The sequence below is a fragment of the Antennarius striatus genome, chromosome 4 (assembly GCF_040054535.1).
Source record: "Antennarius striatus isolate MH-2024 chromosome 4, ASM4005453v1, whole genome shotgun sequence".
Taxonomy (NCBI): domain Eukaryota; kingdom Metazoa; phylum Chordata; class Actinopteri; order Lophiiformes; family Antennariidae; genus Antennarius; species Antennarius striatus.
In genome coordinates this window covers 21,290,217-21,313,940 of record NC_090779.1, presented here as the reverse complement: position 1 = coordinate 21,313,940, position 23,724 = coordinate 21,290,217, and the positions used below count along the sequence as shown (strand labels likewise).

Sequence of the window (23,724 nt, the reverse complement as noted above, 5' to 3'; positions counted from 1 at the left end):
TCTCTGCAAGACATTTATATGTGATTCTGACTATATGAGAATAAATACAGGTGAAATGAAATGAGGTGTTCATGGCCAGTTTGTAAAAACCATGAAGACAAGAAGCACAAATCAGCAGTGAAATGTTGAATTTGGTGTGAGTCATAATCCAGCTTTTAATTTTGTCACCACAGGATGGTTTTATGTTTCTTGTCAGGTGGCAATGCATATCCTCACAAGCTCCAACCTCTCATTCAAATATGGTCACTTCCGGCTCAGAGAGACAAAAAAAGTTCAAACCATCTCCGGCTTCATGCTCAACTCACACACATCCAATTAATAAGAGGCGGAGGATCAGAAATAACAAAATATTTCATACATGCGTAAATATAAATATCTTGAAATTCCATTATTTTTGTCATAACTAAATCGTGACCTTTTGGACTCTTTCCCTTCACCCTTTTTTGATCCACAAACATTCAACATCAACATGTGTGGCTGAGCAGCAGCAGATGGAGGTTGTGTGTTCGGAGCTCTGCGCTCCCTCGTCTTTCCCCCAGATGGATGGAGTTTGAAAATAAGAACAGAGATCAATCAAGCTGAGTTCAGCAGGTGTGTCTTCCTGCTGCTTCAGGCCTCTGGAGATCAGACTCATCTTCATTAACCGGCCCTTGAGCTCTGCACACAAACCAACCAACAGGAAACTGAGGGGATGATTTTTTTTTTTTTAACTCCATCTTGACTTGATGTTGAACTGGAATCTTATCTTACCAGAAAGAAGAGGTAATCCTGTAAGCAGGAGAAACACAATCCTCAGAAAGTCACACATAAAAAAAGCGTGTTTCATATTATTTCCTTGATGTCTGGAGGCTTGAAGAAATGGTTTAAACCTTAGCTGTAAATAACTTCGGACTCTTCTCAAGCCGAGCTGGTGTACATAGCGCACACGATGACATCACCTAATGCCGTTGGCATGAGACAACAACTACAAACATTTTAAATCACGTGTTTATTATCAGTTGTTCATGAGCTGCTAATAAAAACATTTCCGTAATGGTGGATCTGTATTTTTTATTTTTTTTTGGCTTGATAAACTTACCTTTCATCTGACCTGAAATTCATTTGGTGACTCTTAATCTGAATGATCTCAAATATTGTGTTTTTTTTCATTATATTGACAACGTAACTCAAATTTAATCACTTCTTGCTGGACCCAGCATCAACTATTGCATAAAATTTCATCAAAATCTACTGAAAACTTTTTGGACAAGCCAACAAATAAAAGAGAGCACAATCACTCAGCTTGTCCCAGTCCACTGGTGAAGATAACAAGGTGGTGCAAATGCATCAAACCTGGTTTTCCCATTAATAAATTAAAAATCTAAATTGTAAAACACATAACCTCTGATTCAAAGAGCCTTAAATAGAAACATCATCTGTCCATCAGTTCTGTTTTCTGCTGTATAACAAGCTTGATTCTTTCTAGTAGCCTTGTGATGTTCCTTTTACCTCTGGCAGGTGTCAACAGGCCGGATAAGGTCCAGCACTGATGAGCTGAGGACCTCAAGGAGCCTCTTTTAAATTCAAATGTCCCACCTACTCAGTCCTACACCCAGAGATGATTTAAAGGCCTCTTTTCTCACACTTTCTCCCTTGTGCTTGTCACATTTCTGAAAGATTAAAGGCTCATTTATGCTTGACATTAGAGATGTGTACATACGCTGATGGCGCTTTTTTTTTGTTGTTGTTTATATTCATCTCATGAGTGTCTTCAGTCGTGACAAATAAGAACCGTGATGGAACGCCATCCACATGTGTGGACAGACAGATTGGATATATTTCTGAGGGAGCTGCATCACAGCTTCCTCTGTCTTGATCAAGAGTCATTCTAACCATGCCTTGAAAACAAGCCAATCAGGGGCGAGCATTCCAACCATTTAAATACGACATGTGTTAGGGTTTGAATTGGTTTTTCAGTTTGAGAACTTAAGCATCTTGGGATACACATTAGGAACAGTTTAAGGGACTTTGAGAGTACTTAATGTTTATTGCTTGGAGAAAATTAATTGATTCTAAAAAATGCTATTAATTTATCTATCTATATATCTATCCATCTAGCTATATATAAATAACAGCGCTTCAATGGTTCATATCTATAATTAGTACATATTTAAAAAATAAACCATAAAATTCATCACTTAAATCTTTGATTTTACTTGAAAATTGTGGCTCTATTAAGCTATGAATTAGTATATATTCTCAGTTTAATTAAATTTTTATAGCTCTGCTAATTTCCAACCTCCTAAAGACCTGTTAATATCACCATAGTTTATTTTAACATGTCAGTTCATCCAAATAACATAAACTTGCTGTTCTTTAAGCCATCACCTTTAAATATTTGAAGTTGCTTCTTAATTAATCTGCAAATAATATCAATAAGCATCATCATGATTTGTATTTTGGAACAACGGTATCCAATTAAATCTGCAAATAAACAAAAACAACAACAACAACAACAGACAAGCAAACAAATAAAACCTAGAATGGTCCTTTAACCGTGCTATTTAGCAATATCTAGAGAATTTGAAGCACTATATGTAAAAATCTAAAAAGGTTAAGAATTATATAATCTGTGTAAGTAAAGAAGCCGATTGTATCCGCCTCACTTTGAATCACATCATGGCAGACATGGCCTTCATTGTTGCTCTTATCTCTTGTGAATTTCCCTGCCTGGTTATTGACAAAGGCAGCTAGATACACTCACACTTCATTATAGAGAGCAGTGACATCAGCAGGCTGGTGGGTTACCAGGATACCTGGAGAGAGGCCCAACCATCCAATTAAACACAAGAAGAAGGGGAAAAAAAAAAGAGAAGCTCCAGATCAGCTCCTAGATAATTGTTGTCTGCCGCTGCTCCGGTCAGTCTGCTGAGACACTGAGAAACAGGCGAACACCTACAACCAGCATCACGCACACACACACACGCACACACACGGTGAGTGGATTATAAAACCGATGCTGTGATGTGATGGAGGGGCAGATTACATTTAAAGGGAGCTGATATTTAGAGTTTTGTTAATATGTGACTGTTAAAAAGTAGGCTCCTGCAATTGCATATTGTTATACTATATTTGATGACCTGATAATTGCTAAGCTTTTTCTGATTATGTTTCATGTGACACAAATGATGAGATACTTCATTATGTAAAAATACCTGCCTTTGTGATTGATGTTTGAGGTTTTTCTGCTTAAAGTGAGGTTATGGTAATTTTATTGCTTTAATGTAGATGACCTTTTGTCCAAATCGTTTATTTCTTGGATGTAACAATCCCAAAGATTCAGATAATTTTTCATTTTCTTTTTACTTAAGTAAATATATACAACACAAAAACTACTTTTTTTATGTAAAGGTTTTGCATTTATTGTACATTCATTAAGTAAAAGTAAAGGTTTTTTTTTTTGTAAGATAGAATTACTTAAACCTTCAAAAGTGAAAATAGGATCTATAATCTGGCTCAGTTTGGATAATGTCCTCCTCTCCACCACGGTAGTAAGTGAGTCTAACTTTACTCCAACAACGTCACCAGCCCTGTGGATCATAGACCATTGCCCCAGCACACCACAGTATAGAGAAGATGGAGTCAGTGTGCCTCCCCCTGTGCACTTTATTGTCAATGTGGAGCCCCAAGTACTTGTAGTATCAGAAAATTCAGAAGAGTTGCAAAAAGAATTAACGGGATGCTCAAGAATAACTGCTGAACAAATCCATTTTCAGTTTTCACACTTTTCTCTCATATTTTCTGAAGTACTACTAATTTGTTTTCCTTCTGATAGTTTTGTCTGGGTTTATATGCTTATGTAATTTCGTTAAATCTTTGCATATTCAGCACAAGACAGGAGTGTACAGGTATAGTATTTTTAAAGTCATATCATTGCTCATGATCCTAAGTCAAAAGAAATCAGATGTGACCATCTTGAGATTTTTAATTGCCTTGATATACAGCATTTAAAGCGTTATATTTGGAAAAGGCGTTAGTTTCATTCATCTGAATCAGCCGTCACAAAATACGAACGAACTCAAAGCATCTTGAATAAATTAAGAAGCCGTTCATTCCCGCCCACTCGGAATACGTTCGCATATAGACCGAACAATCCCTATTAATGAGCGTTAATTTGCCGTAGTTAGCCTTACAGGCAACTCAGGTACCCCCAGTCCTGCTTTCTGTTGTTGAATTTTACAAATTATGACCTTAAGTAATTAGCCATGGATTTAACAACTGATGTTGTGGAACAGTTTCCCTGCTTTAAATTGTCATGTTATTTAAAAACAACCTGGAAGTTATTACTGAGGGATTTAAAATACCCTTAGACCTTACTTCGCATTTGCGTCCGCGCGGTAGGGATGCTCCTGGAGTGCCGAGCCTGAGCTAGCTAGTCACCAGACAGCCAGCATGCTAGCTGGTTGATAGACTTGGGCCAAAAATAAGTGTCGTTTACGGTGCTCGCCACCGATTTTCGCGCTTGCTGTGTGGTGGCTGACAGACACAAGATGCTGTGGCAGTTGAGGCTTCTGCGCAATGACTCGTAGTACCCGCAACCAGCAGCGGATCAGCTACGCCTGTTAGCGCAGGTTGTGTTGCTAACGTTGCGTTTGACGTTCAGTATTTTTACCGATAGGATCAAACCAGTTCGGTCGTCATGTTAGTCATTCCCTGCAGTGTGGATGCTGTAGTTCGGTACGGCCTTACCTCCCTCCCTGTGACAGAAATAACTCTCGGTTAGACTCTCCACCAACTCAACATGACTCACGCCTCGAGAGCTAGCATACTTGTTGGATAAGTTAAGCTAGCGGCTAGCTTAGCAAGCGATGCCACCCGCATTGCCAGTCCACGCCGCGGGGTGCTGATATGCGCTGCTCGGGTGGTCAAAGATGACGGGACGCCTGAGCCGTGTTTCTGTGCCGGCAGGAGGTGGAACATGGAAGCCGAGGAAAAGTGGACCAAAGAACTGAATGCACAGAAACAACGGGATGCAAAGGGGCCCCTCAAACAGAATGGAAGGATAGGTGAGACGGATGATTTCCCACATCTTATTGCAGTGAAACATCCATGAATACTCGTGGGTTTCATAAATTGATTCCATGGTGACATCTCGTCTGCAGGTATAGTGAAAACTCTTCACAGCCTGTTGAAAACACAGAACACTCTGCAGATTCAGTCCATCACATTCTCAGAATGTGCAGGTGGGTGAAAGCCGCCTTGGAAATGAAGTGAACTCCTGTCTGATTGTTGGTAATGTTGACATGAAAGTATGAAGTCCTGCAATTGATGAATTTCAGAACATTTCAGAAATGCTGTCTTATAAGATTGGATCTAGCTAGCTTTTTCCCCCCAAATGTTAATTTGTGTGCCAAAAAAACCCCCCAACATCTAATCAATGTTGATTGTTCATCGATCGTCAGTCAAATTGTCTGTTGATGTCAGACTTTCTCTATTATGTGACCCAGGCTCCTGTCCAAACCTGATGATGAATAGGAACGAGCAGACATACGTGAGGCCCGCCCCTGTGGCCCTCACTCCCCAGCTGCCCCCCAGAGCTCACCGGCCCCTCTGCATGTCAATCTCCTCCGACAGCAGCGGACGCTTCAGAGCTCTGGAGACGCAGGAGTGGAAGAATAACCTCAAAGCTCAGGTTTGTCTAAACACACAGTTTATGCAGACTTCGTGCCCTGTCCTCACAGGTTTGACAAAATGAACCAAACTGCTTACATATGTTAAATGACACGTGCATGTGTGTTTTGTGTGTGTGTTTGGTACAGATGGAGCAGGCCCACAGTGCAGGAGCTGCCAGCAGTACAGGCTCTCTGGAACGTGCATCTTTGTTCTGCGCCTCTGCTTCCACCACAGCGTCCAGCTCGGGCCTGTCCAGCCCAGTCGAGATCCTACTCAAAAACAAATCTTCCAGCCGCTTCTCTCTGTTCTCTCCACCCTGGAACAGCAGCTCGGAGTCTGACTCCAATCCTCCGTCACGCACGGGCTCCAAGAAGCTACGCAACTACAGCAGGAGGGCAGCTACGGGGCCAGCTGGTGCCTGGGTTCCAGACACGCCTGAGCCCAAACCAAGTGGCCCTGAACACTTCCAGTACTCTGAACCCGTCATCTCCAAGGTAACGGACTACATCTTTGTTGGAAACCTCAACGCGGCGTACAACGGGCGCACCCTGTGTCGCAACAACATCGACAGCATCATCGACATGAGCAGCGCGCCGGGGGAACTGGGCCCCAGCCTCAATCTCATTCCGTGCACGTGCTCTCGCGGCACCCGCCACAGCTGGTCCCGCCTCAAGGTGGATATTGGAGACGTGCCGGATGCTCTCGGTGACGGCCCCGCCCTCAAGCAGCGCTGCTTCGAGGACATCAACGAGTGCATCGATGCCTCGACTGAGAAGAGGAAGCGCGTCCTGGTGCATTGTCGCGATGGCTTCTCTCTGGCGCCTACTTGTATCATCCAGTACCTGATGGTGAAACAGAACATGAGGCTGATAGCTGCCTACGAGCTCCTAAGGGCCAAGTACCCGGTCAACATCAGGGAGTGCCACCAAAATGTGTTGGTGAGCCTGGAGAAGGCGCTGCGGCCCGGAGGCAACGTCGACCCAGAATGCTTCAAACAGGCCATCTCCAGGAAAGTGGCGTGGACCTGACTCTTTTTTTTCCCCAGCAGGCTCGGCAGCTGTTCCAGTCTGTCTATATATCTCCACCCTTCCATGGTATTAGATCTACTCCTGAAGACGAACCTGGGACAGCTGCTCTTTCCCCTGCAGACTGGACAACTGGATATTGTCTCCATTTGAGTTCAGTGGTTGTAAAAGTTCTGACTTTGATGTATTTCCTGTTCAACCCTGTACAGGAGGTTTGGTTGTGTTGCACCCTCCACTCTATCTGAATAGGAGGCACTAGACTTCACTGTAATGTACACAGCTTCATGGTGAACAATGTGATAGTGTTGGCTGTACAGTTGATATAGTCCTGCTTCAGTCGTGTGCCATGCTCCTCTGGTGGTGGTTTATATTTGTGGAATCTATTCATGGGAGATCTCAGGAGATTATTGATGTCAATCCAGTTCATGGTGGGACTTTTCTCATTGGATGAATGTGTGTGACCTGCATGTTTGTGAGCGAGGCGTGTAGAACGCCGTGCGGTTCGAGAGTCGGCGCTTTTGTGAAGTTGAGATCGTTATCTTGAATTTGAAACTTGAATTTAAAAATGTCGTGAGACGTCAGCGTCAGACAGTTTCTACTGAAGTGTCCCGTTGTTCAATCCGCACCAACTCTGACTTTAATAAATACCCGGTATGTTACTCCGCTCAGCACCGAAGCTCTTGAGCAGCCAAGAGGAAAACAGGACGTCTGACGTCTGAAATTGGACGTAATGACGCCTGCACCTCTAAAAAATGGAGGAAAAAGGGGGTTCTTATCGATACACGATGTTTGAGGCAGATGTGGGAGAGTTTAGAGGTTGTTACTTGACACACAAACACTGCAGAGAGTTCAGATACACCATTGTCAGCTGAATCTGTTGACTGCTCTTAGCTTCATCCTCCGTAATCCTCTGGACATAACTTAAATGTTTTGCTGACTCACCTGTTTGCATGTTTTAAAAAAACTGCCTGGTTATTATTTTTCTCCTGCCTGAAGACCAACATTCCTCTCACTTTTGTCACGGTTTCCTTTAAATGTATGCAAAATCGTAAGTCACCCCAGCCTAACGTGTTTTTAAAAAACAAACAAACTTTGCATCCCTCTGACGGTCAAAGCCATCAGACACACACACACAGACACACACACAGACACAGACACACACACACACACACACAGACACACACACACACACACACACACACACACACACACACACACACACACATACTGCATGTTGATGGGATGTAGGGAAAGCGGTGCCTAAGATAGATTTGATGATGTATGAAGCGGGTAATGATTTATACAATGAGTTTGATTTTGTCTGAATTGTTTAATAATAGTTTCATTTGCTATGATGTCAGCATTACATTTTTTTTATTTTATTTTAAGCCAGAGGAAGCCCAGTGGACACCTTCCTTTATGCAGGCGTGTTAACCGAACAGAAGGTGTTGTCTTTGAGGAATATATTTTGCGTGCTCCACAGGTCTGCATTCCCCACACTATGCCAGGACAGTAAGAGATGCAAACAACAACGACAACAAAAAAAACGTTGCTCTAGTGCAGAATTCTTCGGTTTTTTCCCTCCTAGTCAGAAGTAGGAGAACGACGCACGCCGAGTCTGAATTCTCCTTTTAAAATTTCCACTTGAAAGAAAAAATGAGAATGAAATACAAGCCGTCATCGAAAATGCATTTCAGAAATATTTCAGTTTCCAGTTTGTACTGTGGTCTGTTTTTATTTACAGTAGATAACCTGCTAAGATCTCCATTCCAGCTTTGGTTTCCTTCCTTTCCTTCCTGTTTGAGCGTAGTTACTGTAGGTGTGGTTTGTGCAGAAATCTAGGAAGCTTGGAAGGGCGTACGTGTGAACGGTCACCACTGACTGGATCACATAACTGAGACGGATGTTTGCGTGCAGACGTCTTCTTTTTGTGACTTTTTCCCCTCCACATGTTTTTTGTGTTGGCGTGTGTGTTGAGATCATGCGTGACGCAGTCCTACCTGTCCTCTGTGAGGAAGTGTGTTGCTTCTGTGGTGAAATCTCTCCGGAGGTGCTGCGACCGGCTTTAATGGATTTGAACTCCAGTGAAGCTGGATGAAGTGCATCTTGGTGGATTATCAGTATTAGTGTATCGGTGCCACTGAACTGCGATCCAGACTTTGCACGATTTTTGCACTACTTTACAGGGTTTTCCCAAAATGCAATGTAATTTTGTTTGTTTTTATTATTTAAAACACTTTTTAATTTTACGTTCTTTCAATTATGATTTTAGTAGGTTAACAACTATGAGGACTAAATGGCAATCAGCTAAACATTTGGACGGCTGCTATGTTTACATGTTTATTAGAATTATTGGATTGGAAACAGTTCACGTGTTTACATGGTTCACACGATTTGATTTCTATGTGGTCTTAATGTGTGCAGTCACTATTCACACAGGCTTTGCCTCAACATGAACTTTTCTTTAACACAGTGGTTATTTTATAATACTTGATAAGTTGTGAAGCTTTTATCCACGTGAAGTGACGTCTGAACCCGGAAGACGAACCCGTCTGTCTACCCAGCTTGATAATCTGACAGTGGGGTTTCAGAAAATCATTTTCCCACCTTCAATAAACTTTGCAGCATTTCTTTCCTGTACTTTTTGTTTGTCCAGCTGAGGGCAGTGTCACTGAAGGCACCAAACCAATGAATGAAGAGGGATGGAACGTCCTCACGGTCATGTTTTCTTTATTTTTTTTAAAAATTTTAAATCACACCTGGTTTCCTGGTTTGGAGGCAAGGAAATGAAAGAGCAGGTCTAATGCCATCCTGTCATTCAACATGCAGTGTCATCTGGGGTCTGTAGGCTTATCTTATGCAGAGGGGATTGCACACAAATGTACTGTATTCTAAATCCATATGTTCCTGTGAGAACCTTGAAAATGTCCCCAACTTCATTCAGATGGAAAGAAGTGTGATCTGAACCAGTTGAAGTGGCTCTTGATGCTGCTGTGCGTCGTCTTTGGGATTCCTTTAGCAGCTATTGGCAAACAAATTGGACTCAGATAAATGTTAATGTCTGGAAAATTCCATCACCGAAAACAGCTGTAGGAAAACCCTCTGACGGGCAAATGAATCCCGTCTGAACTGGACAAACACGACACGTTTGCTTTGAAAATCATGTAACAGTCACACAGGTGGTTCCAGCAGGCCTGACATCGACCCCCCCCCCAGCAGCAAAACGTGTCATATGAGTGGTGTTGGTAGGAGTCCAAACTTGAAGTATGGTGCCTTCATATGTAGTTGTTTTGTGACCGTACAGTGACATTTGCACTCTTTGGATGACTGTACTTGACTTTGTTTAATTGTACCTCATTTTGTCTGTATCTAACTTTGTCCGACTGTACCCGACTTTGTCCGACTGTACCTTACTTTGTCTGTACCTCACTTTGTCTGATTGTACCTCACTTTGTCTGATTGTACCTCACTTTGTCTGATTGTACCTCACTTTGTCTGATTGTACCTCACTTTGTTTGACTGTACCTGTTTTTGGCTGTACCCGACTTTGTCTGATTGTACCCGTCTTTGTCTGTACCTCACTTTGTCTGATTGTACCTCACCTTGTCTGATTGTACCTGACTTTGTTTGACTGTACCCGTTTTTGGCTGTACCCAACTTTGTCTGGCTGTACCCGACTTTGTCTGACTGTACCTGACTTCTGACCGTACCCGACTTTGTCTAACCGTACCCGTCTTTGTCTGACTGTACTTAACTTTGACTGTACCTGACTGTTGTAAAATGTAGAAATCTTTCTGACATTTAATTTTGAGCCCAACGATGTGTGACTGTGACTTTGTGTAAAGTGATCCCTGCTGTAATATACTTGCTGGTCATGACTGTACAGTGCTGGTGTTATAATGCAGGTGTTGAGGAGACTGACAGGAGGATATGTTGTTTTATCCCCCGTTGTAAACACTCCCGGTCCGACTCGTCACACTCGATAGGTTTTCTAACTCGTTCTCAGGTGATTTCTCAGTGGCCCACGATGTTCTCAATGACTATGATATTCAGAAATGTGAAGCGATGTGTTTCTCATGTCATGTTTCTTAAGTCGAATATAATTTTTTTACTGTTGAAATATTAAAAGGATGTTAATGTGAAATGCTGATGCATTTTTAATCACTGGCGATACAAGTCTGATAAATAAATGTCACAGAAGCTTGTTTTGGAAACTCTCTTCCATTTATTTCCATTTATTCTTTTCTCCAGAGGTTGATGTTTGATGCAAGCGGATCCGTGAGACGAGCATTGCTTTGGGTTTCTCTTCACTTTCTATTTCGGTCTTGTCCTCTCACAGTACGGTGAGACGACAACGGAGGGAACTCATCCTGGGGAGGGATGCGAGGACGCTCTAATATAACCATCATTAATTTGAAAGGTCAAGTTAATGACCCCCAGATCCCACAGGCTAATAATCAGCACTATCTGATTCACAATAAATGGATTATTTCTACTGCTACACATCTCTTTAGTCCATGAATCCTTTTATTCCCTGCTTGATGCCTTTAAAACAAACCTGAACATAAATTTTTCTGCAGTGATCCTATAAACATTGTATACAAGTTTAAAGCATACTGGGGGGGGGGGTCCTCGAAGGAATTTCCCCCTATGCCTCCTTGCTCCTCTCTTCCCTCCTCCCATTGGCCGTCTCCTGTTAGCAGCTTGTTAGCAGCATCCATTTAGCGTGTCTTAAATGACTGTCTTGAAACTTCACCCTGAGTTTTTCTGCCCTTCCACCTGCTGCTGCTCAACTTTCATCACTTCTGCTCCCTGGTTTCCCTCATCATGAGAAAAAGAAGTGGTCCCAGCTCTGGTGTTCTGGTGAGACTATAAGGGTTCATAAATGATGTTTTTGTCGACTCCTGTTTTCTGGAGTTTTGCTATTTCTTCTGTTTTTCACCTCCAGACTTTATGAGTGTGTTCTGTCTGGGGGTGCAGCGGTGGGATAATGCAATCAGAGGAACAATCTAGAGGGTAGGGGTTATTTATACGGGTCAGACAGGGAGGAGATTTGAGTGCTGAGGAGGGGGTCGGGTCTAATGTTTCAGATACTGGTGAGCCCATTGGTCTGTAAGAAAATCAACTTCCATACTGAGAAAGAAGTGGTTTGATTTGCCTTTGGGGAATGCAATATAAACCAACTTCTGAGGCCAAAACCGAGCCGCTTCCGTCGCCCCGTCCTGCTTCCATCTGCAACTCAACGGTGAGAAAACACTTCCTCTTCTCTGCTGCTGATGAAGTCATATTTATATACTGTTCTGGAAATCAGACTTTCTTGTTGTCTTTGTCCATCGTTGGTAAAAAAAAAAAAAAAAAAAGTCCTGCAGGATGAGTTGTCAATTCGGGAAGTTTGGATGTAATCCGGCTCCTTTTGGGGGTAAAGCAGCCGGTGCTGCAGGTGTGAATTGCGTTGTGATGAGGTGTGCTGGTGTGAATGGACTTCAGAGCTGGAAAGTGATAGGCCCAGCGTTTATCGCCGTGTCATTACGGACTGAATAGAACTAATGCATCAGAGCTGCTGGTTAGTCTGACAGCTGGGTTTGGTGTCATGTTTGATTCCCTTATGCTCACAATAATCCCTTCTTTTCATCTGTTATGCTTCTAATCTTCTGTTCCTTTTGGATGTGTTGTTGCTGACTTTAAAATTTACAAGTGAATGTGAGTCCTGATTTGTGAGGAGAGGCAGTTTGTGTCTTCCTTTATGAATGAAAGGGACAATAAATCTGATTCTGATGAGAGTTCACTGAGGAGGTCTGCAGCTTTGGATGCTAAAGGCTTCGTGGTTTGACTTTGAGATGCAATCCTGCAAAAAAAATTATTTCCTGTACAGTTGGGACTGAATCTCTTGAATATGATGGATATTTACTTTCAAAACACGAGCAGTAATTCATTTCTGATTTAATTTGGAAATTGCTGCAATTAAAATTTAACTGCTATGTTTATCAATAAATAAACATAGCAGGATCAGGAAATATCTTGAGTTGAGAGTTAAATAAGAGTTAAATTGAGAGTTAAATAAATTGAGAGTTAAATAAATTGTGTAGCATTTGGGACATGTTGTCATTTTATCATAGCACTTCTTCATGCTGATGATCCTTTGCTTATTGACAACCTGTTGTCCTGAAGAGGTCTTTAAGTCTTCGCAGTCAAACCCATGTTCTATATTTTAAAGCGCTTTTATTTTTACAGACCAACAGGTTGGACAATTGTAACTATAATGGTTATTACAATTAAATCTGGTATGCTATGCAAAGAAAAAAACTGACAAATTATTTTGAGAAATTGAAATTTGACTGAAAATTTCTTTTTGCAAAAACTGGAAGACTATCTCAGTAGAAAATGAATTTCTGCTCAACAAACCGATCTGGATCAGTGTCAAATCTGTAATTATTCGCTGAATCATATCATCAATATGCAGGAGGATAGATTTCTGGTTCTTTTCTTGTTTGTTGTTCCAGATCCATTCTGAGTTGTGAAGAAAACACTGGATCAGACTCCAGTGGTACTAGTGTTTCTTTCTAATTATCCAAACATCTCTGCGATGTGTTTCCCACAGACATGGGAAAGGCTTTGGCTTTCTGCTGCCCTGTAATGAACTGGTGACATGCCATCCTTACCCCCCCCCCCCACACACACACACTCAGTCTGGGCTTACCCTAAACGGAGTGACGGGTAAATGTCTTTCTGTTGGGTTGGCGTGATTGTTGGTCTGGAATATTCTGCACCATCTCTATTTTCAGAGGAGATGGATATCGTCTCTGTCATGTCAGACGCGTTTGCATGAACAGAAGACGTATCAGATGCTTCCTGATAATCTTCCACAAGACACGTCTTTCATGAGCAGGATGCCCAAGAGGGGACAACTGGACCCCGAAATCCTTGTCCTAATTTAGACTTGAAATTTTCGCCCCAGGCTGATGCTCCAGAGGGTCTCGCATTTCCTGGAAGCAGAGTTATTTCAGAAAGACTGGGCAGAAGCTGTCCAGCTCTGCTCCGTTCTTCATCTTGTTCTTCTGATTACTGGACAGTTTAAGTCTTTGTGTTTCTGAGATATTTTCTAATAAATGGACTCAGATGATTTTTTTGTGGGCTTCAACTTCAACCCTTTCAATAAAATGATGTTTCTTTGCAGGATTGAAGCCAATCAAACGCCAAGATGTCGGAGTGAGTCTTATTCATATATATGTCCAACCCTTTTTAAGCTGCTCTCTTCTAAATTTGCAGAACTGCACAAATATTGTGTGTAAAAGGTTTTGATAAAAATATATAATTAGGACTAAAAATGTTTTCAAATCAGATTTGTTGTAAAAAAAAGTTTTTTTTTCAACCCTTCAGCAAAAAGATGACTTCGAGTCGAAAGCATCATATCAAGGTAAAAGTTTCTTTTCAGTGTTTTACAGTTTCCAAAGCAAAGTAAGAGACAAAGAGTGAGATGTTTCTGTCGTCTGCCAGAGTTTGATGCTGTCCATCGCCAAAGGGATACTGGAGGAGGAGGAGAGGGAGCGGGAGCGGGAGAGGGAGCGGTACATGGCTGAGAACTGTCCTCCGGTGTCCATGCCCAGGACCATGCAGGAGCTGCAGGTGCGTCCCGGTACCAACCTTCAGCTAATCGTTCAGTCTTGTATAGATTCGATATAGGACGTCATTTTATGTCTGATTTTTAGGAGCTATGCAAGGAGATCCACCGCAAGATCGACAAGGTTGATGAGGAGCGATATGACCTGCACATGAAAGTCAACAAGACGAACAAGGAGGTAGATGGTCAAAGATGATGAAGTTAGTTACAGCTAGGTTGGAAATTACTTCCTCGGAGTAAATTCAGACATTTCTGTTTGTGTCATCTCTGCTTTCCAGATTGAAGACCTGAAGATTAAAGTTCAGGATCTGATGGGCAAGTTCAAGAAGCCCGTCCTGAAGAAGGTTCGTATGTCCGCTGACGCCATGCTGAAAGCTCTGCTGGGCTCCAAACACACAGTCAACCTGGACCTGAGGGCCAACCTGAGGCAGGTCAAGAAGGAGGTGAAGGAGGAGGTGAGTAACCAGAGCTCTTCTTTATGCATTTTTTATGATTTAGTTTTTTTCCTGGAGGTGCAAATATTCACAATATAGCCAAAGCAGCATGGATATAAATTGATTTGAAATGATGGGAGGAGGAGCTGGAGAAAACACCAGGACTGTCTTGTTGTAAATGACATTGATTTAACTGTTACTGCATACTTTGATGGGCATCATGCAGCATTACATACAAACTCTCATTGGCTTGCTGGCCAGGAAGTTAGCCTCCTGATTGGTGGACAGATTTAACCCCAGGCATCATGGATCAGTTTTAAAGTTGACTAAACGCATCTGAATGTGTCATCTTCTTCTGCAGTGGTTTAATAGCGCTGACACCCATCTGTCTGTTGGGTTTCTCTTGAAAACGCTTCAAAACATCAGTTGGTGTGATTAAATGCTTTACAAATAAAAGTTGAATGATTTTTATCTTCATAAAGTAATATTCATTAAAAAAAAAGGATGGAAACATCCTGATTAGATGAATAACTTACGTTGATCGTCCGGCTTGTGGTTGTGCTCATCTCGGTGTTTCAGGAACTGCGTGATGTTGGTGACTGGCGTAAAAACATTGAAGATAAATCTGGCATGGATGGGAGGAAGAAGATGTTTGAGGCCGAGGCTTAAATCAGTGTCTTAAATCTGCATCTGTTCTTAAAAAACCTGCCGGATCTTTTTAAAATGTCCATGTAAACTGTAGTATAATAATGAAAGAATAAAACATTCAACATGTGCTGAAGAAGTTGTTTGACTTGTTTATTATTAATACTATTATTATATTATTTTAGTTTCTGTTTTATATGCTGTACTGATCCCCCTAGGAGAAATTAGGAGCACACTCTAGTGTTAGTCACACATGCATAGATAGTATATATGTCATGTACAGGCCCCTGTAACTAACATACACACTCACACACACACACACACACACACACACACACACACACACACACACACACACACACACACACACACACACACACACACACTCGCCTGCATGCATGCAATGGGATGTAGAGTGGCTGGGTGGGAGCGGGAATTGAACCGCCAATCTTGGGAACATTGGACGACCCACTCTTCCGCTGAGCCACTGCTGCCCCTTTATTATCATTATTATCATTATCATTATTATTATTATTATTATCATCATTATCATTATTATTATTATTATTATTATCATCATTATCATTATCATTATCATTATCATTATCATTATCATTATCATTATTATCATTATTATCATTATTATCATTATTATTATTATTAGTGTTATTGAAATCAGTGCACGGACTTAACTAAAACATATTTTGTAACAGATTGTTCATTTTTCAAAATAATTTTTCCCCCCTTGTGCGGCTCAGGAACATTGTGTCTCACTGCTGCCATCTGGGGGCAGAAATATATTTTGAGGCTTAATTAAACCAGAAAACGAACTGCTGTACCAAGAGGGAAATTACTGTATCATTGTTAAAATGTTTAAAAAATTGTTAAAATGTTAAAAAAACAACAACAACAACAAAGCGGTTAAAATTCACACATTAAAAATGATGTAACCATCACAAATGACTAAATGCCTCATGTTTTTAATGAGGCATTTAGTCGTTAAAAGCAAGAGGCATGTTTGTTTTTCTGTTAGCAGGATTACACTAAAACCACATGATGGATTTCCATAAAACTTTTCATGAAAGTTTTTTCATTTTATTTTGGAGAGACAGATGTCAAGGCCAGCCAGGTACATCTAGGGGATAAAACGACTCCAGGCAGAAGCCACTAGTGAGTCCTGTTTCTCAGACGTTGCTGTTTTATGAAGTGAAAAGCTTCTAATGGTGTCACACACACTGACTGAAGCTTTAAACCCCCAGCTAGGGGTGTCATCTTCAACACATCCCTCACAGAGACGTAGGCGTCCCGCTTTCCCCTTGAATGAACTCTGCTAAGCGTTTTCCAGAGGAGAGGTGTGAGTCTGACTTCTCTTAAATCTTGTCATTCGTTTCCAGCTGTTCGTTTGGCTCTTTTGTATTTAATACCGGCTCTTACGTAGAGCGAGTGATGGTGGCCCCCCAGGGCAACCAGGATGCACCCATTTATTCTTTAACATCTCATTTTCAAATCCAACAGAATTTCAGATTTGGTGAGTAGAATTTTCCCTTAACAAATGAATGACTTTTATTGTTTTATGTGTATGTGTGTGTTGTAAGTGTAATTTAGCCTCGAGAGGATGTTCTAGAAATAGATCATGAATGGTAAAATAATAAAATATTGTAAATATAAAGAGTAAAATGTATTTTTTGCTGTAAACTTTTTAGTCGATGTTCAAACATTGTTATTTTGCATGATTTTGGTAACTTTTCGTCACTTTTTCAGGTATTTAGGCGAACCTGCTTCGGAGACGCTGGGCTCCACACTGTGAGTACAACTTCCTTTGTCCCATGAACCTAACCCACATATAAAAAAAGGTTCCTGTATCAACAAAATCAATTCTCTTATCACCAGATGTGATGGTCAGGAGTTTTTATACAGGGACACAAAGCATAAAAAAACCTACAAGGTTTGGTTTGCTTAAAAAAAAAAAAAAAAAAAATCAGAATTATGAATATTATTAATACACTTTCACCTTAATCAGTGATGCAGAAGGAACATATACTTTATTTATGGTCTATAAATAAAATAAGATGGGGGGAAAAAATGCAGATTGTTTATTGTGAAGTGGACAAAAACAATTAACTTCACCTTTTTAAAGCACAATTCCCCATTTTGCCCCATCACATTGAATTTAAGTGATGGGGCAAAATGAAAAAGTATTATAAAATACCGCAACTAATAGTAATGCTAATAATAATGTTAACAATGTAAAAATATCAAATGTTTAATGATGATGATTCCGAGTATTTCCTCTGTGGTGGATTCTCTCTCCAGAATTCTGTCCATCAGACGCTCAATGGGACAGAATAATACAGATAACAATCTTAAAGGGCGGGTTATTTATAATGGAGAAGTGGAAGGGGGAGGGCAGATGACACTGTACTGTATTTCATGACCTTGCCAGCTCATTGGTGTGGCCAGTAATCCACTACCATAAAGAGAAAGTGGAGGATTTAGAGGGCTATCAGTGATTGCAATATATACCTACTTAACACTTGGTCTGCCTGCGACTCATCCTGTGTCTGTGTGACTCCGACCAGCCGTCCGGTCCGACGATAAAGTAAGATCTCTTCCATTCTGACGTTTTCTTAGTCCATGAAGAATAAAAGCATGGGATATTGTGTTTGCTTGTGTTAGTTCTTTGCATGGCAGCAGTTTGTCTTGTGAATATGTTGCCTTTTGTGATTAAAAGTTTATAGAAAAAGGTTTTATTTTAAATCTTATTAGAGCTCCTGGTGAATTCTGATGGTTGCAGTTGTGCAGCATGTGACCCGGCTGGCGCCTGCGTTCTACCAGGTCTTTTTAGGATGCTGTCACTTCATTGGTTTAGTTTAAGTAACTAATAGGCACAGTGATTGGATGATTTTGGGAATTTTGATACAGGACTGAAATGTTTTAGCATTGATTTTACTTTGCTTTAATAAACCGTTTACATTTGGTGAAAGGTTAAAGACAACATTACAGATTATTTCATCAGGAGAACTCTCATTGTGCATCCAGTATTAGTTTTTGTCTCTTTTTTTAAAAACATTTGGACACAAGCTTGTTCTGCTGTAGTTGTAAACTAGTGATGTATGATCCGACGATGTGACACGCTGAAAGGCAACACCACAACAAGGCATGAACTTGGAAATCGATCCATCAGTGTTTATCTTCCTGTCAGCGCCCCGGGGTTTCAGAGGAAAACTGGGTCTAATCTGCTGTAGCTGCCAGTCTCCTCTTCACTCCTCTTCACTTCACACCTCATTTAATCCCCCATCTTCAGTTTTGAGTTTCTCTTCATTCATTCACCTTTGTAGAAGTGTTTGAACACCAAGCAGTAGCAAAGGACGAGCTATTTGTGTCCTTTTTTAACCTTTTAATTTACTTTCTTTACCTTAGAGACATACAAATACAACATTAATCCATATATATTAATGGATTAATATTTTTGCATCACATTCACGTGCTGCTGTATCCTCATGTCTGTATTTTGTCATTGTGCAGCAGATGAATTGTGTCTGCAGGGAACCCAACAACGAGTTATTTTTGTAATATGTCCTAACGTCTTGTTCGTCTGAGGGACGTTCTGTGGTGTTGGGTTACCGTGAATTCTTCCACCCTTCCTCCAGAGACAATCCCTCCCTCACAACACACACACACACACACATACACACATACGATCCTACTTAAGACAAAACTCAGGGCCTTAATTTAACCCTGCAGATACCATTCCATCTTCAGATTAAACAGATTAACATTTTTCAACGTCTTCTCAGTTTCTGGCGTCCTAAAATACATTGTTAGCACTGGAGATGCCTCTCCTGCGTCCTATTGGTTTACAGCTGAAGTCCATTTGTTCCTGGGCCAGCTATGTGTTCTTGGATGCCTGCAGTGGTTGTCAGACTTCTTTTCTTTCAAGACAAGTCTGCTGTCAGTCTTTTTTTTCTTCTCCATAATGAAGATGTTCAGAACAGCTGTGGTCTAGGAATAGAGTCCTAATCCACTACTCTGTCACAGCCCCCAAACAAACAGCTCAGGCAGCTTTTGATGAGACTGTCGGACCTCCGAAAGAGGCCTCAAAGCCCCCCCCCCCAGCCGGGTACAGAAACAATCTGATCTATTCATGCCAATGTGGAAAGGTAATTAAGTACATTTAGTCAACCACAGTGCGTTCCATGTTAATATATGTACAACAGAATAACATTCATCTCTCAGTAGCTGGTTGCTTTCTCAGATCCAGCATACAGTATATTCTCAACATATATATAGTAATAATAATAATAATAATAATAATAATATATTTGTATTATTATTATTATTAATAATAATAATATATTATTATTAATAATAATATGTTATTATTATTATTATTATTATTATTATTATTAATATAAAACAACTAAATGACTTCTTGTATTTATACACACAAATGCATACATACACTGTTATTTATTTGCATAGTTGAATAAGCACATTGACTTCAGCGAACAATCGTGATACATCTACAGTCACTTGCATGAAGTTTTGATGATGAATAGAATTTCTTTAGCGTTGTTCAATGTAGTACTAATGTACACTTAAAATTGTGTTTGTGATGGTGGCTGAAACCGTAATATAATCATTTTAAATTGTAGTTGTTTTGGGAGGCTCCAGGACTGTATGTGTATTGCAGTGTCCATACTGCTGCTTGTGAAGCTCATTCATTTCTGCGCTGCAAATATTTTTGGTGGGTATGCATTGGTGATGCAGACAGAGGATAATTGTTACTCCCAGGAACCAACAAGAGGAATAAGGAAGATGCTAAAAATGCATGCTAATCTGTTAAAACTAAATGCATAGCTGAGGTTTCAGAAATAACAATTTGAATTTGTGTAATGTTAACATGCAAACATGCAACGCTGAATCAAGTGAGCAACACAACATTTGGCTTGCAATAAAGTAAACAGCTTTCTAAAATGTTAGCCTATAAATTCAGTGCATTAAGCCAGCATGAATTCACGCGTTCTGTCGGGTCCAAATCTTAACCCCCTGGTGTCGCTGTAAGATAACAGATGGCATTATGGGTAATGTTCTGAGGTCTGCAGATGTCTGGACCAAACATCATGACAAAATCTCCAAAAGCTGCTTCAATATTTAACTGTACCAGTGTTGGACTACTTCCCCCGGGGCCACGCTGCTAAAAATAGGGGTACTCAAAGGGATTAACGTGGTTTGGGTTCCAAAGTTCAGTTCCATGAAATTTCCTGGAATTAACGTGATACCTTAAGATAGAATTAACAGGAGCCAAACATGAAATGTGAGACAAGTGAGTGTCTACAGCCAGAAGGAATTAGAAGGAGGACACATGGGTACAAATGAAGTAGCCACGGGCACAGATGGCGTAGGGGTTCAGGCACGCGACCCCGTGTCCACAGGCTTCAGTCCTCGTGCTGCTGGTCTATCCCCTCATTCTCTCTCTCTCTCTCTCTCTCCCCATTTCCTGTCATATCCTCAACTGCCCTATCATTAAAGGCAAAATAAGCTTTTCCTGTCTTTTTCTGCCTCCTCACTTAAACGAACTTACTTTTGAATCAAGATGAATAAAGATTTTATCGAGTATTTCGTGCACTAAAGGACACAACTGCTGATGGTGGCGGCAGAGTATAAAGCTGCTTGCAGGAGGATCCATGTTTCAGTCACATAAAAAGGTGAAAATGTAGTTTTAATGGGTTCTTTTATGTATTTTTCACCAGATAATCTCCGGATCCTGCAGTGAAGATGGCAGATGAGTGAGTAATGTCTTTACTTTGAATCTTCTGACTGCTTTAATTCAACAAGAGAAATCTAGCATTTATCAAAGGTGTTCTTTGATGCATGTTTTAAATGTTTATATCACAATTCCTATAAATATTTCTACTGATTAACCATAACTACATTTTTTATACTCTCATCAAACTAACGATATCCACTAACTTTACCCTATTGAGTCATTATTACTAAAATTAAGGGTAAGAGTCTCGTGAGAAAGAATGTAGCAAAATTTAAAAAATGATGAAGGAAAAATTAAAAACCTTTCAAAGAATGTATTTTTTTTGTGACAATTATTATTATTTCATTCGTTTGAATCCTGTTTTCTTTTCTCATCTGAAGGAAGAGACTTTCTGCGAGGCGTAAGCATACACTGAAAGTAAGACGCGACAACATTATTATCGGCGATGATGCTGCTTAACTTGAGCACATTTAAACACGCGTGATGATGTCATCCACAGAGCTGTATGCTGGTGGTGGCCAATAACTTACTGGAGGCTGAAGCAGAAAAAAAGGTTGACGAGAGGGAGAAGTTCCTGGCGGACAAATGTCCTCCCCTGGAGCTGCCATACTCCAAGGATGAGCTTGTGGTGAGGCGACGGGTCTTTCGGTTCTTTAATATCCTACAAAACTACCTTGTTCTCTCATTTATTCTGCTTTATTTGTGGCTCAGATTTACAAATGAACTTGCATGTTAGCCGAGTTTATGTCACTTTTATTTTGTAAGTTTGCAATCATCTCATAGAGTTTTATTTGCAGGAACTGTGCAAGAAACTCCATGAGCAGATTGACATCAGTGAGGAGGAGCGGTACTGCATAGAGTTCAAACTGAACATGGTTCTGAATGAGGTGAGACACTTTTACAGGTTTTTTTTCCAAGTTGATTTAAGTTCGTTTTTCTTGAAATGATCTTTAATTTAACAGCAGCGTTTAAATGAAAATGATTTTCTCTGTCCGGATTCTTCTTGTAGGTCAGAGACCTCAACATCAAGATCGTGGATCTGAGGGGCAAGTTCAAGAGACCCCGTCTGAAGAAAGTACGCATGTCCGCTGATGCCATGTTGAAAGCTCTGCTGGGCTCCAAACACACGGTCAACATGGACCTGAGGGCCAACCTGAAGCAGGTCAAGAAGGAGGTGAAGGAGGAGGTGAGACCTGCTTGATCAGGAGTCCAGGAGTTCATCCATTTTTCTGTTCCACTGCTTTTTATCCTTCTTTCCTTTTTTTTGTTTTTAGAGCACTGGTTTAATTTTAATGAATCGAACCTTGTCTGTGTTCACAGGAAAAGCAGCTGCGTGACGTAGGAGACTGGCGTAAGAACATTGAGGACAAATCCGATAGGAAGAAGATGTTCGATAGCTAAACGGGATCTGCCACTGATTGTTGGGCCTTTCAGGACAGAATTCAGGTTCAGGTCTTGTAACTGAAGAGTTTTATTCCAAAACGTTGCATATCCCCTATAAAACCTACCCTTACCTTATCAAACAGATGAGATTGTTGAGAACGTTATACGCTGTAAAAGAATGGGTTTTAAGCTAATGGTTCAGTAGGTGATGAAAGTCCTCTACCTTTTCATCGGTGTCACATGATGTTAAAAATGATGACGATAGCTCATCTATTATTATTATTATTATTATTATTATTATTATCTAATATTCTTGTATGCTAAATGAAAACCAGAATGTTATCTATGCAATTTATGAGTTCCAGCTGTTTGATATTAGAAGTAACTGAATGCATTTATTCCCAACCATTAGGTTAATGATACAGTTTTGATTTTCAAAATAAAGGACATCTGCAATGTGAGCTGAGGCTGATGGGATGGGGTTTGGTTTGGGTGGTTATGAACATGTTGCTTTGGAACAGAACTCTTCAGTTGAATGGAAGCTGCCCTCTGCTTTTGCCTGTATTGACACTGTACTGTGATATTTGTACTGTATGTACTGGTGTCAGTGGTGACGCAAACTCGTTCTTAAGTGGCTGACTTGTGCTCCTGAAATTAAAATTATGCTTCACCTTCTCCCTCAAACCAACGCCGGTACCGCACTGCCCCATCTTTATCCTCATCAGAAAGTGATTATTGATTGATATAAAAACCTCGGGTGAAAATAGGTTTTGCTATTATTTGTTTACTGTAGAAGAAACATCATGCACACCTGTACCAGTGATTGTCTTAAAATATTTTTTCTTCTGCATTAAAAGATAAGAATAACATTAATGCTTTGGGCTCGGGCAAAGTTTGTTTAATTCAAATGTGGAATTTATTCATAACTTTGTTTCTTCCTGTTTGTGTCAGCCTGGTGATGAAATAAGGTCAAACAAACAACTCCCCTGCTGCAGAAGTATAATTCAGTCTGTATTCAAAAACATCATGCTGCACTTTCAGAACTGTTCAGAAATTGTAATGTACTTTTCTCATCTGGTTGCAGCCACATTAAATACGAAAGCTTCATGTTCATCTTGTTCAAAGTCTTGTTGAATTTGTAAATTCTTAGTTCGTTCAAGTTCATTCTGCCAAATCCTGTGAATATAGATCTCAGAT

The 23,724-nt window shown here is 40.5% G+C and overlaps 3 protein-coding genes and 1 long non-coding RNA gene across 4 annotated transcripts; 3 read left to right on the top strand and 1 right to left on the bottom strand.

Annotated features, from left to right (window-relative positions):
* Positions 1-164: 164 nt before the first annotated feature.
* LOC137593855 (uncharacterized) lies at positions 165-4,847 on the bottom strand. The gene is made up of 3 exons (XR_011035167.1): positions 4,729-4,847; positions 751-768; positions 165-657 (listed from the first exon to the last, which is right to left on the bottom strand). It is a non-coding gene; the product is annotated as an uncharacterized lncRNA (long non-coding RNA).
* Positions 4,848-4,920: 73 nt separating this feature from the next.
* Positions 4,921-10,873, top strand: LOC137593854 (uncharacterized). Its single transcript, XM_068312916.1, has 4 exons — positions 4,921-5,045; positions 5,142-5,222; positions 5,487-5,671; positions 5,799-10,873. The coding sequence occupies exons 1-4, from the start codon at positions 4,958-4,960 to the stop codon at positions 6,678-6,680; spliced, it is 1,236 nt and encodes a 411-aa protein (XP_068169017.1). The 5' UTR covers positions 4,921-4,957; the 3' UTR covers positions 6,681-10,873.
* A 935-nt stretch (positions 10,874-11,808) lies between these two features.
* LOC137593556 (troponin I, fast skeletal muscle-like) lies at positions 11,809-15,500 on the top strand. Its single transcript, XM_068312369.1, has 7 exons — positions 11,809-11,922; positions 13,852-13,883; positions 14,055-14,091; positions 14,172-14,300; positions 14,384-14,473; positions 14,574-14,750; positions 15,309-15,500. Exons 2-7 carry the CDS (start codon positions 13,876-13,878, stop codon positions 15,396-15,398), a joined length of 531 nt encoding a protein of 176 aa, XP_068168470.1. The 5' UTR covers positions 11,809-11,922; positions 13,852-13,875; the 3' UTR covers positions 15,399-15,500.
* Positions 15,501-17,888: 2,388 nt separating this feature from the next.
* On the top strand, positions 17,889-23,638 carry tnni2a.2 (troponin I type 2a (skeletal, fast), tandem duplicate 2). The gene is made up of 7 exons (XM_068312370.1): positions 17,889-17,973; positions 21,128-21,163; positions 21,525-21,561; positions 21,644-21,772; positions 21,942-22,031; positions 22,154-22,330; positions 22,465-23,638. Exons 2-7 carry the CDS (start codon positions 21,153-21,155, stop codon positions 22,543-22,545), a joined length of 525 nt encoding a protein of 174 aa, XP_068168471.1. The 5' UTR covers positions 17,889-17,973; positions 21,128-21,152; the 3' UTR covers positions 22,546-23,638.
* Positions 23,639-23,724: the final 86 nt, after the last annotated feature.

Coding starts and splice junctions, on each gene's coding strand:
- LOC137593854 (XM_068312916.1), top strand. CDS start 4,958: ATGGAAGCCGAGGAAAAGTGGACCAAAGAACTGAATGCACAGAAACAA. Junction 5,046..5,141: donor CAAACAGAATGGAAGGATAG/GTGAGACGGATG, acceptor TCTCGTCTGCAG/GTATAGTGAAAACTCTTCAC. Junction 5,223..5,486: donor CACATTCTCAGAATGTGCAG/GTGGGTGAAAGC, acceptor TATGTGACCCAG/GCTCCTGTCCAAACCTGATG.
- LOC137593556 (XM_068312369.1), top strand. Junction 14,301..14,383: donor GGACCATGCAGGAGCTGCAG/GTGCGTCCCGGT, acceptor TCTGATTTTTAG/GAGCTATGCAAGGAGATCCA. Junction 14,751..15,308: donor AGAAGGAGGTGAAGGAGGAG/GTGAGTAACCAG, acceptor TCGGTGTTTCAG/GAACTGCGTGATGTTGGTGA.
- tnni2a.2 (XM_068312370.1), top strand. Junction 22,032..22,153: donor TGAACATGGTTCTGAATGAG/GTGAGACACTTT, acceptor TTCTTCTTGTAG/GTCAGAGACCTCAACATCAA. Junction 22,331..22,464: donor AGAAGGAGGTGAAGGAGGAG/GTGAGACCTGCT, acceptor CTGTGTTCACAG/GAAAAGCAGCTGCGTGACGT.